At 38.8% G+C, this 13,485-nt stretch overlaps 2 protein-coding genes across 2 annotated transcripts in view; both read right to left on the bottom strand.

Annotated features, from left to right (window-relative positions):
• LOC101851982 (neurotensin receptor type 2-like) overlaps nucleotides 1–134 on the bottom strand; it is a 1,736-nt gene extending 1,602 nt beyond the window's left edge. The window contains exon 1 of the mRNA XM_035972208.1: nucleotides 3–134. Within this exon, the coding sequence (XP_035828101.1) occupies nucleotides 3–134 (132 nt within the window). The remainder of the gene's footprint in view (nucleotides 1–2) is intronic.
• Nucleotides 135–4,930: 4,796 nt separating this feature from the next.
• Nucleotides 4,931–13,485, bottom strand: part of LOC101851764 (neurotensin receptor type 2-like) — a 9,747-nt gene continuing 1,192 nt past the window's right edge. Inside the window, exons 2-3 of the mRNA XM_005107566.1 lie at nucleotides 12,662–13,108; nucleotides 4,931–5,011 (exon numbers count right to left, since the gene is read on the bottom strand). Of these exons, the coding sequence (XP_005107623.1) occupies nucleotides 4,931–5,011; nucleotides 12,662–13,108 (528 nt within the window). The remainder of the gene's footprint in view (nucleotides 5,012–12,661; nucleotides 13,109–13,485) is intronic.

Below are 13,485 nucleotides of genomic sequence, written 5' to 3'. Positions count from 1 at the left end.
ACTGTGAGAGACAAGAGAGTGACAGTCACTGTGTTCTTACGCCAGTCTTGTCTCAGGAACACAGACGTGCTCAGCGAGTTCATGACCAGTCCAGCCACACAGACGAACACACCGAGAATCACAGACACATTCATGGTCGCCACGCTCGAGCAGAATGAACAACCAGTAGCAAGGCGAAACAGAGCTGGACAAAACTGGACTGAAAAGTTCAATAAATTGCTTTACTGCTCCGTTCAATTGGCTGTCCTCCGTGTTTTGATCAAGTTCAAGTGTAATCAATTTCCCGTTATTGTTTAAAAAAAGAAACAACACTTTTCTTTACTGCATGTCCATTAAGGGGGAGGGGGGGGGGGCTACACCCCCAATGACCCGATTCGGCTAAAAATTATGGAATATGAGTTGTAGGAATGTTTAGCTTCCCCATTCCCTCCTACAATTATTTCGTCGCATAAGAACCCACACAATCCGTTTTTCCCCCCATACCGGGCACGTTTGTCACCACTATTTCCTCATAAAGTCAATATTTTATTTTTCTTTATCGGCCGTTTTCTCAAAACGCGACTTTTCTCTATACTTTTTTAAATAACTCCACCATTTTTCATCCAATCGTCATGCAATCTTCACAGAATGAAGGGAAGATGTAATACTAAAAATTTGACTGTTAACCTTTTGATATATGGAATAGATTTTTGTTGGTGGTTTCTGGAGTGTGGATTTTCAGGGATTTTTTGCAAATTTGAATGCTACCTCAGGAAAAAATTCATGAAAATTTTTCTAATTCGTTTAGGAAAAAAACAACAGACAAAATTTTAGATCTAATGTTTGTTGACGCGCATACAAAAAACCAATCAATTTCAAAAAGCAATAAGTGCGGTATTCATTACGTAAGGCATGTCAACAAAATCCAATATCGCCGCGTATCCATGGAAACGAAACTTTTTTTCAAATTTAATTGCGGATTTTAAGACTCCTTACTATGCTTGTTATATGAGTGAAATTTGGTAAAATTCGGTCCAGTAATAAGCGAGATAGCCTTCAGGTATAGCCCCGCCCCCTTAATTAAAGAGAAATCTCTATAAGTATCGCCTTTAATCGGATACTCTATGCGTCATTTCTTTCTTCTGACAAAAGAAAAACCCCCCAAAATTAATTAGTCATTCATTATTTAGAGACATTATTCATGACTTGTTCAATGTTCAGAACTTTTTAAAGAATATTTTAATATTGTATAGGTTCATTAACGTCTCTTGTAACACTGTAAGTTTATCAAAGAGGTGAGACTCTCGAATGTCCGCCTATGACAGGATCCTAGCCAAATGGGGAAAATCGTGAAAAGTGCCTTTCGCAGGGACACAAACGTTGGGTCAAGCTGATCCTAAAACCGCCGAACCCGCAATGGTCAATTGTGAGGGATATGCGGGATTTAAAGCACCCAGGAGTAAGGATTTGTCAATCAAAATTCAATCAACATATTAAAGCAAATACAATGTAGTTACTGCTACATTATGTCCTGAAATTTACCCACAGTTAGACCACTAATGTAAGCCAATTCATGCATTTTGTTTCCTTGAACAAGATGTCCATAAAATAGCCATCTATTCAAATCTCTTCTGAGACGACAGACAACCTTCTTTGTAAAATGTGGGAAAGTACACCTACTAATGAACGTTAAGCTTATTGCCCCACGTTATCGTCGTCATCGTTGGTATTAAGTGAGTTTACCAGGAAACGAAATGTTTCTCCAATTCCTCAATATTGTATAGAAAGGTGTAATTGTTACCATACTTCTACTAAAACTAAAAACAGAATGGAACTTATATGCCATTGTCGCCAACCCCCCACCCCAACCAACCTAAAACGTTCAATTAAAAACACAGTTGCGTAATTTTAAAAAAGGCTGTCGTAAGAAATCTGTAAAATAATATAATAATTTTAAAAAATGTAGATCTAGACAATATTATTATAATAATTACGAAGACTTTTTTTTATTCCATCCTCCTCCTCCTCCCCCCTCCAACCCCGATGAAATTTGGACTACTAGCAGGCACTTTGGATCAAATAATGTACAATTCGGTTGAGGTAAGTTTGACATGATGTACAACCCTTCAGACCGATTCAAGTATGTGATTTTGTAATTGCTGGGGACAATTTTGAGCGTTACTTAATAAGTTATAATCTTCAGTGACTACTTTCTCCACATCAGGCGCAATTAACAACAATTTTAAACCAGTTTGTGTCTAAACCAGTTTGTGTCAATGTGCTTTTTGCCGAGAAAGTGCAAGGTATGTTAAATTAAATGTTTGAAAATTGGTCTCTGCTTGGTTTTACTTTAGGAAACAGTAAAGTAGACAACGTATTTGATCTAGGTACACATTTATTCATGTAATAGCGAATTTTCAATGCTAATATGCTTCTGTGAGTTTTTGGTTTTCAAAATCACTTTAAGGGGGAATGTGTCAATTCTGTCTCTGCAGTTACGGCAAAGCTTGTCAATGTAGTGGAGGGGGGATTCCACCGGCTAAAATTGCCACGCACACAAAAAAGAACAGATAATTGACTAAAATACAATAATAGTATCTTGAATAATTATTTGCAAACAAGGCAGGTCATTGAATACCTGGCACTTGCAATAAAGCAGACTGGCGTATCCTCAGTCTTCTACGTGGTTTTAGAGGCACTTGCCAGGCTCAGTCCTCTGGTCTGGTTTTCTTCTTACAAGTGAGAACATTGTTGATCTATAAGATCTCCTTTGTCCGTCTCATGACTCAGTTCCAACACTTTTAAAGCCCTAGAGTAGGGCATACACCCTGTGATTTTTCAACTCCTAGTGCACCTTCAAACGTCCCAACTTAAATTTAACAACCCATATTGCCATTTTCTGTATCAGAGACAAGCTGGGCATTAATTTTTGGCCTTGACACTTAATTAAACGAATGGAGATAATTCTGACTGAAAATTTGACTGTGCAATTGATTATTCCAATTGTGTTGCTTGTCTTAGATTATCACTTAAAGGTTGTTGTTGATCAATACCACTGAATAACTCGTTGCTAGAGATGTTTTTAGGATGTTTAGGAAGGTCTGTTGTGTTGCTCAAGGGTTGAAAGTGTGGGTTTGTTTTTTTATTACAGAAAAACATCTCTAATATTGCCGTGAAGGTAAAGTTCATGTCATTGAAATGCTACAAATAATTTAACAGTGGGATTTATGTCTTTTTACTTACAACCCCCCCCCCCAATAAAACAAAACAACAACAACACATTCTCTTTGTTGCTCAAAGACGGTTCGTGGCGTCGGTAGCCAAGTGGTTCGACTACCGGACTTGTAACCGTGAAGTAGAGCTTAAACTCAGTCCGATGTTGTGTCATTGAGAAAAGGCAGTCTATACAAATTTTCTATTTGGCTCAGTCCTTTCAGAAGTCCCACCCCTTAAATAACCTGATAGTATTGACAGGGGCGTTAAACCTAGGCCAATTGCATTTTCAAATAATGTTCCTGTAGCTGATCAAAAGGCGAGTTTTTGCTGCAGAAGAGGCATTTCTTTTGATGTTGAAGATGTGTTCCTTTTTTGCTTAAAGTATACACTTGCCAGTGTTGGACACGTTCTTTTAGCTTTCCAATTGACAGCCTTCCCTGTCCTCATTTCCTTTCCTTCTTTCAGTCCCTCCAGCTCAATCACGAGTAAAGTGCTCAGCATTCGTGAAGCTTACATATTGGTTTCTACCTTTCGAGTTGATATCACGCTCAATTATTGCGGGTAAATGGAATAGATGCAGCCTTTATGTAGGAAGATCAATGAATCAATGAATCAAACAATCAATTAAACAAACAAGCAAACAAACAAACAAACCAACAAACAAAAAAACCCAGCACGGTATTGAAATGGCAGTAAGAAACAAACACGTTAGAATAAGTTAATGTTATAGAATCTAGGCCTATCCCCCCCCCCCCCACCCCAAGCTCTCTTTTCGGTGTAGGCTACAAAAAACAAACAAAGGCCTCTATTCTTTTTGGACGCTGACAACATTAAATTTCATAAATTGGATGGTGGGACTTCTCGCAGATGTGAAAGGAAAACGTTTGCGGATTTCTCTCAAAGTTCAAATGATGAGTAAACAGCGATATTCGTGCAAAAATGAAACCTTGGTGTTTTACGCCCTCATAGACACAATTTAGATCATTTAGAAAGCGGGCTTCTGACCCTGCTAACGAGGGCCAACCTGGGTTGAGAGAGATACACAAATTTTAATTTCTCCCCACTCGGGAATCGAAAAATCTGGTCTTCTGCATGCGACAGCAAAGCACCCAACTACTACATCATAGAGGTTGGTATAGATGCCAAAAGAAAGACGGTGAGGTATAGTTAATTTGCTTGATTTATTCTGGATGAAATCGTCGTGCCTATGACCGTTGTGGGTAAAACGACGTCACACACAACCTAACAGTCTGCTTTTTTGGTGCAATTTTCAGGACTGAATAGGCCTTGCTCAACTTCCATGTTTTAAGGTATCCATGGCGCGTTCTTTGTTTGAATTAGACAAGCATTTGTCTATCTTTGAACTAACATTAACATTGCTATCCCAGGCATGACGGTATGGTGGTCTAAATGCTATAATTGTTATTCATACTGAGAATATAATATGTTTGTATCATTTTAGTTCTTGTAGTTTCGGTAGTCTAGAAGTTAGGCTACAGGACTTTTCAAAGCTGAGCTCGGTCCGGTGTTCTGTCCTAAGGAAAAGCCCTTAACAGGATTTTTTCCATTAGTCTCGGTCCTATTGGAGATGGATGTAAATTTCGAGGGTCCCGCCTCCTAAATAACCCTGTATTGCAAGGAATGTTATGCCTTTATAATTTGGCACATTTTATATTTCTTTCTTCCGTTACCAAGGGCAGATCGACATCAGGCTTCATCCGCGAGATTCAAAAAGCTATTGTTTCGCACCCCATATTGTGTTCTCATAACTATCTTCAGGCGTGGCTGGTCGGGCCAGCAAGACAGTTGTTAGTACCTGCAACATTGAGAGAAGGTCAAGTTTTTACCAGGGTCATTCTCGGTGCTTTTGGGACACATTTAATTTTTCTGCATGTTTACCGCGGAATTTTGGAGAGATGCTTTCTCGAACTTTTTACAATGTCAATCTCCAGGTCAAGACAGTCAAGGCTTTTGCCTCCCAGGACGAGAACCGACACAAAAGACCCTAACGTTTCTTGTAAAGATGTATCAATTGTATATTGCATGATATATATATATATATATATATATATATATATATATATATATATATATATATATATATATATATATATATACATGTATATATACACACGACGGGGGGTTCAAGAAGTCTTTGGTCTAAGTATGAAGGAATAAAGATACAGCTTTGGAACTTGGCACACGTACTTTTATTTCTCTATATAGTTACCATGCAGAGTAACACATTTCTGCCACCTCTCTTTGACCTTCAAAAGTCCTTGAGAGAAAAATGACTCAGAATGGGCCCCTAACCAGCCTTCAACAGCTACGATGGCGTCCTTGTTGTCATGGAAATTACGTCCTTTGAGGGATTTTTTAAAGATTGGGAAACAGAAAAAAAGTTTGAGGGGGGCCTAGGTCTGGTGAATAAGCTGGGTGTGGTAGGATTTCAAAGCTGAACTGTTCTGCTGTCCGGACTGCTTGTTGTGCCCTGTGCGCAGGGGCGTTGTCATGCAGTAGGAGGACCCTCTTTCAGAGTTTTCCAAGCCTTTCTCTTACCAATTCAGACTGTAATTTATCAGTAAACCCAAGAAGTAGTCTCCTGTGACTGTTTTTTCATTTTCCAGGTAGTCAGTCATGATGATACCTACACAATCCCAGAAACATGATAGCATGACATTTCCACTTGACGGTGTTACCTTTGCCTTCTTTGAGGAGTGTGAAGAAGGGGTTTTCTATTGCATGGATGGCATTTTTTAAATTCTGGATCAAAATGATAAATCCATGTTTTATCCATGGTCACTATGTTTTTAAATAAATTTGTGAAATTGGACTCTATTCGAATGAGAGTTTTGCAGGACTCAGCCCTCTGCTTCTTTTGCTCACTTGTCAAAAAGGTGGGGTACCCACCGCACAGACACCTTATTCATGTTAAGATGATCGTGGGGAATCGTTTCAATTGACCCTACACTGATTCTCGTTTCATTTGAGAGCTGTTTAACTGTTATACGTTGGTCTTGTAAAACCAGTTTCTTCACTATGGATACATTTTCTTCAGTTACCACTAAGGATGAATGCCCTTCACGATCTTCATCCATCACCAACATGCATCCAGATTTTAATTTTCTTTCCCAGTATGTCACAATATTATAACTAGGACATTTGAAATTCGTTAACCTACGGCATGTAAAAATAAGCTTTCTATATAGGCCAACACTTTAAAGGGACCTAAACCGCTTAAAAAGAAGATAACAATCCTGTCCAGGATTATGTTTTGCTCATATTTATTTTCTTATCACTTAAACGCGTGCTTAATTTTTAAACAAAATTATCGATTGGCTTAATTCGGTTTGATTTTTGTGCAACTTGCCAGATGACAAGAAAAAAGTTAGTCCAAAAGAAAGTCCATAAAATCGTTATGAATATAAGCACAGACATCAAAGTTTCCAGAGACGTGAAACATCCACCTGGGTTAGTTATGTAATAATAACAATAAAATATAAATGCCGCAAACAGAGTTATTAGATATCTTCGAGATAGCCCCAATTTCATGTAAAGCACATTCTGACACGCTAGGTGAAATTGACAATCAGGTATTGACACTGATCCGGAAGAATCTCTCTTGTGTCCTCTGTGATGGTTTCTCTCAATTCTTGGATACTTTCCAAGGATTTCCCACACACTGCGTTCTATCTAACAGATCAAATTGTATTGAAAGTCCACAGGACTGAGGTCCAGACCGTTTAGGGTCCAGTTGTGCTCAGTCTGACTGACTGTCCTGAAACCAAAATGGTTGCTGATCTATCGCAGAACAGCTCTGGCGTCATGAGGATAAGCCCCATCTTGCTGGTTCTTTCTCCCTTCATCATCAACAATTTAATAGTCCAAAGCTTCTCCAGAACTTTAATAAGATGATGAAGGATCGGTCACAGTTCACCGAATCACGCACCCCGCCTCCCTACTAACCTTTTCAAGAGTGCGTTGTTTTTACAGGCTGCTACCGTGTGTTACCCGGGGCTTTAGAATTCGAGTTCTTATCGTCTGTGGACCCAAACCGTTCAATATTTGCAGTCCATTTGAAAATAGACTTTTTGCTTATTATGTTTGTTTCAGATATCTATCCCGTATGCCCGATCGAGCAAATAATGCACAGGTTTGCACAGAGGTGAACTGCTTTGTCATCTTTCCGTTGTGCCTCAGCAATGAACCTTTTATAAAATATAGTCCGGGTGGATGTTCTAGCTATCGGCGGTCAATTTTGATGTCAATTGAGTAATACAAAAGAAAGTTATTAACATATATTTGAACGAACTTTTTTTGATCATCTGACAATATTATGGCATTCTGTGATAGCTGACTTCTCGACCCATTTCCATGTACCAGCATGAAGTTCTGTGGTCACGTTAAGAATGCCCTCTAGGAGGTTGTGCGTGAGCACATACACGTTTTCCGTTAGGCAAAAGTTGTTGTGTGGGCTGTCTTGAAAGTAAACGTGTAGGCCCTAAGTGATAAGATAAATACTTATTATGTCTAACCTGTGTGTGTGGGGAGGGGGGGAGGAGAGTGTATGTTGTGTGTGTATGTGAGTGTGTGTGTATGTGTGTGTATATGTGTGTGTGTATGTGTGTGTGTGTGTGTGTGTGTGTGAGAGAGAGAGAGAGAGAGAGAGAACAGGCTACAAGGGGCTCTCCCAGATTCATCTCGTCATGGGAGTGGTCCTCGTTATTCGTCCATTTTGCCAGATAGGCCGAGGCACCGTGTGTATCTCTGCCTTAGGAGTGTGTGGGCGCTTAGCAGTTCTTTTCGATACTGTGATATTTAAAATGTAGCGCGTTTTTCTTTTAATATTAGGTTCAGTCTACTTTAGCATATTTTAGCATATTGACCATAATTATTTTGTCCCCATTTACAAGCAAAGCTACTGCTACTCTCGTGCAAATCATTGTGAACTCGTTGAAGTCCAATTTTAAAATCCCAAAGTTGAAACATCTGCACAAACTCCAGACAAAAATGAGCGTTTCATCGAAACCAGGTCGGCCCAGAGGATTAAATCAGGTTTGTGTCGCATTAGATGACCTGGCTAAGCTGATTTGTTTAGAAGATATTAACGTTCCTTACCTTGAACTGTAACAGAAACATTTCTCGGGAGCCATTTAAACTGAATAGTAATTGTATGTTTCAGTATAATAATACAAGTTGTATAATAACGTCATGCCGCGCACTTTTTAAGTCAACTCTTTACAAATGGTACGGAGCTTTCAGGCGGTTTTTTTGGCGGGGGGGGGGGGGGGACTCTCGTTGTCTAAGGTTTACGGCGTTAGCCTCTTATTCAATAGGTCCTAAGTTCGAAATCTGACAGCAACGGACAATTTTCTTCTCTAAAATGTTACCCTTTCCTTTCCTTTCCTATTCTAACCATGTTCTGTCGTCTGCTTTTTTTGTCTCCATTTTCTGTCCCCTCCCTCTCCCTTTTGCCCCCTTCCTCTGAGCCCCTGGTTCTTTCTGCAGCCTTACTCCTGCTACTCCTTGGCTCCATAATTCTTACTGCTGTCTTTCAGTCACATCCCTGATTTTAATCTTAAGGTAGGTAAGATCTAACACCTGGCCTTCTCGGATAAGGCAAAAACAGCCCCAAGGTCACATGTGCAAGTTAAGCACGTTAAAGTTTCCTTGGGGATCCAAAGATCGATGAGAATAGGCTTCGGCCGCCACCCGGGCAAAATTCGAAATTCCTACCAACCTGTCAACGTTTGATGTGTCCTGCTCGCTCTTTAATACCTTATGCAGTTGTGAGGCCGTAGAACAACTAACAAAAAAGAGCTTTCGATCTGTCTGCTCCCAGACAAGTCCAACAATTAAAAAAAACCCCCAGCAAGAAACAAAACAAAACAAAACAAAACAAAACAAAACAAAACAAAACAAATAAAAAACTTCCAGTTTCTTTTGTTCTGCACAAAATTCAGGGAAAGAAGGGGGCTTGGACAATTTCTAAGCTGCCATAGCAAGATATTCTCATTTCAGCCTCGACAACAATAGTAAATCGGTTTTCATCGTATATGAATTGACCTGGATTTTGAAGAAAAAAAAATGAATACAAAAACAAAACAAGAGCAACAATAACAACAACAAAAATACACTTTACAATTTTTATGCCAAAAGACATTAATTAAATTGTCTTTAATTTCAACGAACTATCTGCATCACGAACACATCCGTCATCTCTGGAACAATGGAATTCTCAAAGAAAGATTTGAGAATGCCATCAACGGTTATGATATAATACTCTTCGACAACAACAGTGACAACATTCGACACGGGATGGAAATCTTGAAAAAACTCTTTGAGGTTTGTGAGCCGAAACTCTCCACAGTTGCAGAATAATCTAATTATGATTGTTGAGTAAATATAAAACGCTATCTCACGACTTTCTTGTTTGTGTACCAGGTGATGATACTCATGGCCCTTGCAAGATTACCGCTACCGGCCAGACTGCAATATGTAGTGTGCCGTCGAATAGAAAAACGGGTAGGGGGTAGGGGTGGTGTCTTACAAATAAAGGACAAACTTAAACCCTTCTATTAATGACAATGACAATGACAATGACAATAACAATCTTCATTCATCTGTCACGGAGAAATTTATCTTAGTCTTTTGCAATGGCAATGGATGTTACAAAGGTCAGGTGTACTCATGCATGCACACACCAAGACAGGACATTATACTTATGTATTACGTGCAGCAACACCATCACTCTGCATCGCTCTCTCGATCTCTCGATCTCTCGATCTCTCGATCTCTCTCTCTCTCTCTCTCTCTCTCTCTCTCTCTCTCTCTCTCTCTCTCTCTCTCTCTCTCTCTCCCCTCTCTCTCTTCCATGTAGCATTGTGTGTTCAGTAACCTTTCTGCAGTAAGTATGAATGAATACCTATTCTGTTTGTTCTTGCTTTCTTGGAAATGAGTCATTTACTTTGGGTTGATAATTGAAATTCCGATGTCACTAAAAATTTTTTCGCACACTTTCTAAAGCACGCTGTTTAATACTTACTTCTGTGATGGTTTTAATATAACGCACATTATACTATAAAACTGGTAACAAAACACATCCCTTGGGACCGCCAGTGTTACAACGATGGCGTCACATTTTCTGTTGCAGCGTAACGTTGTGGTCTGCCTGCAAAAGTTCTAAAACTCACGGTGCGACATAATAACTGACTTTGAGACTCAAGAGTTTTTAAATGACAAAATGCGGTTAAATTGTAATTGTCTAAATGCTGAGGAAAAACATGAACAAAAAGTACCCTCGTAGGTGTTTTAAGGTGCTTCAGTATTGAATCAGGAAAACATAAGTAGGCCACAGCGTCTTCCACGCTCTTCTTTTTGTTTGTTTGACAAATTACAGTGGATCTATATTTCTATGAACACAACATTGGACAGACCTATTTAAGAGAATCAATTTTTTTGAGGCACTCAAAAGCAATAGACATTAGAGCAACTGGTCTTTAATCGTTTAATTAATATATTTTAGGCTTTAAAATATTGATCACAAAAAAATCTTTTAAAATGTCGGTAATACAAAATTTAGGTTGTCCTCACTGGGGTATAATCCTCAGCAAGACATAAACATCAAAAGCAGGACACTTCTCAGTGGTGATTACATATTTAGATTCTATGTGTGTGCATATTTATGGTGCATCGAGGTAAAATCAGGTTCTCATCAAAATAAGGAACGCGTATGAAACAGCATTTTCCCACCCACTGGGCTTTTTTCCCACTTGATTTTGGCTCAACGCTTTTTGTGTCAATTTAAAACATATCTATCTATCTATCTATCTATCTATCTATCTATCTATCTATCTATCTATCTATCTATCTATCTATCTATCTATCTATCTATCTATCTATCTATCTATCTATCTATCTATCTATCTATCTATCTATCTATCTATCTATCTATCTATCTATCTATCTATACATATATATATATATATATATATATATATATATATATATATGTATATATATAAATTAGGTTTGGATATTAGTGGAAACATTGACCAACAGCTCGCAAATTTTATATTTGCAGTTTCTAGAGGCACTCAAGCTTTGTAAGTAACCGAACTTTTGACGGCTATTTTCTCGCATATTTTATCTTTAACACCAGAGGACCTTTACCTCCATCACTCGCAAATACCTCGACTGCTACACAAGATATATGAATATTTTCTTGACCAAAACCAAGACAACCGAACAAGCCTGAAGATATCAAGAAGTCCATCTGCCCAAACAATAACGAGTGCCTGCTTCCACCGTGTCGTGACACATATGGGTTTGTGTCGAATGTATATGTTATAGAAGAGTATCTGTATTTTGTGTTCTAATGTAGTTTGTTCTACCTTTTTAAAAGTCAACTTGGTTTATAATGCTTTTTTTGGTTCGTAAAGGACACGATAACGGTTCCTAGCTAAAAGAACAATTCATCACACATCGCTGTCTTTCTGTTAAAAGTCCAAGACAGCCAGGTCTGGGTCTTACAGACAGGGTCGGGTCAATTATTCTTATCTATAAATAAAAGTGTCATTGAAAGGTGTTCATTTATTTTTTTTATAGAGATATCTTATGCAAATAAATATAACCCCTAGTGAAGATGTTCACATCAATAACTTCATGTTCACCTATAGCAATACTCATCAATCATTATTCAGACTGCAGGAAGCGTTCTAGGTGTAAATATATTAATTTTAATCAGTTCATTCTATCCAAGTAGAGAAACAATAATCAAACAACTCTTGAAAGGAAGCTTTTACAGTTTTTATTCCAGTTTTTTGAGAATTTTTTCGCCTGCGGTGTTCATTGTGCTTTGAGTAGTGAGTTCGTCTCAGTCGTCATGACACAACGTATGACACTGTCTTCCATTGTACGCTCAGACTCATTACGGAATCACGTTGTGTGGAGCAGCACAAAAGACTGAGCACTCTCTTCTTAATATTCAAGAACAGGCTCTTACTCTAAGTGGTTAAGCTTTCAGTTTACAACTGCAAATTTTGAATAAGTCGTCCCTGAATTTTGTGTTGAAAATCGTGTAAACGAAAAAATTGGAAGCTGCATTCACAGCAGTAGTAAGATTCACAATGTTGATAGCGAGTAAAAACTCATTTTGATGCTTTTGCCCAAAATTAAATCCTGGTGCAAGATTTTTCATGTACACAGCGACTAAGAGCGGAGTGTTGCAAATGATGAAAAGACATGACACACCGCTTACTACCTTAATAGTTCTCTTGTATTTTGTGGAAGGTCCCGTGATTTTTTCTTTTCTCCTAACTTTACTTTTATCATTTAGTACACCTCGTGACTCCCTGATGTCTTTGTAACTTTGAGAAACGTCGGCAGGTAAAGGGTGTTTATTTTCGTGTCCGGCACTCTCTTCATCATTGACTTGAAAAGGTGATGGTACCCCAACGTCTTGTACCGCTGTAGACGATACTGTAAACTCTCGTGCAGTAGACATGTTGCTGGAATCATTCTGGAATTTCGTAGAACGATTGAGGCCAGAGGTCAAGATGGCAGTGTTAACGACAACAGTGATCTGGCAAGCAGTTTGCAGAAACAGAGTGTTGAAAATGTTATGAGCTGTTTCCACTTTCAGCCTGTAACTCGTGAGCGCAACAGTCAAAACGGTTGTGTTCGCAAAGGGATCTTGTTTCCAGACCAAGAACTGTGAGGCGAAAACAGGGATATACGTGGCCACACCCAAACTCCAGACGAGGAACAAAAGCATCTTTACACGTCTTGGGGTGAGTAAAGAGTTGACCTTGAGAGGCAGCACCACGCAGAGACATCGCTCTAGGGAGACCAGGACGGTGGTGCAGCTGGAGATGTCGTAGAACATGGACCGAGGCCAGGTGAAAAAGTACACCTGTGGAGAGAAACATTTGGGTTCATGTTGAGGAGGAAGTTACGAGTTCTGTTGTCATATATTCGTTTTTCAACTATTGGGTTTAATTTTCATAACATAAAGCTAATTTTCATTCTTCTTTTAAAAATGTCTCAAGTCATTTTATTTTGCGCATTTTGTAATTTTTTCATGCCACCTGAAGAATTTGTTTTGCTGGGAGCTAAAGGCCGTGATGATTATCTTTTAAGATAACGTTTCAGATCAATCTAAGATCTTTTAGACATGGTAAAAAGTGAGCGGGGGGGGGGGGGGGGGTGTCATTGAGAATCTAAAATCTCATATAATTTAAATATGAGAAAATATTTACCTGGATTGACCTAAGATCGACTCCGTGGGAG

Source organism: Aplysia californica, unplaced genomic scaffold (genome assembly GCF_000002075.1).
Source record: "Aplysia californica isolate F4 #8 unplaced genomic scaffold, AplCal3.0 scaffold00612, whole genome shotgun sequence".
NCBI lineage: Eukaryota > Metazoa > Mollusca > Gastropoda > Aplysiida > Aplysiidae > Aplysia > Aplysia californica.
This window is presented reverse-complemented; position numbering and strand designations above follow the sequence as displayed.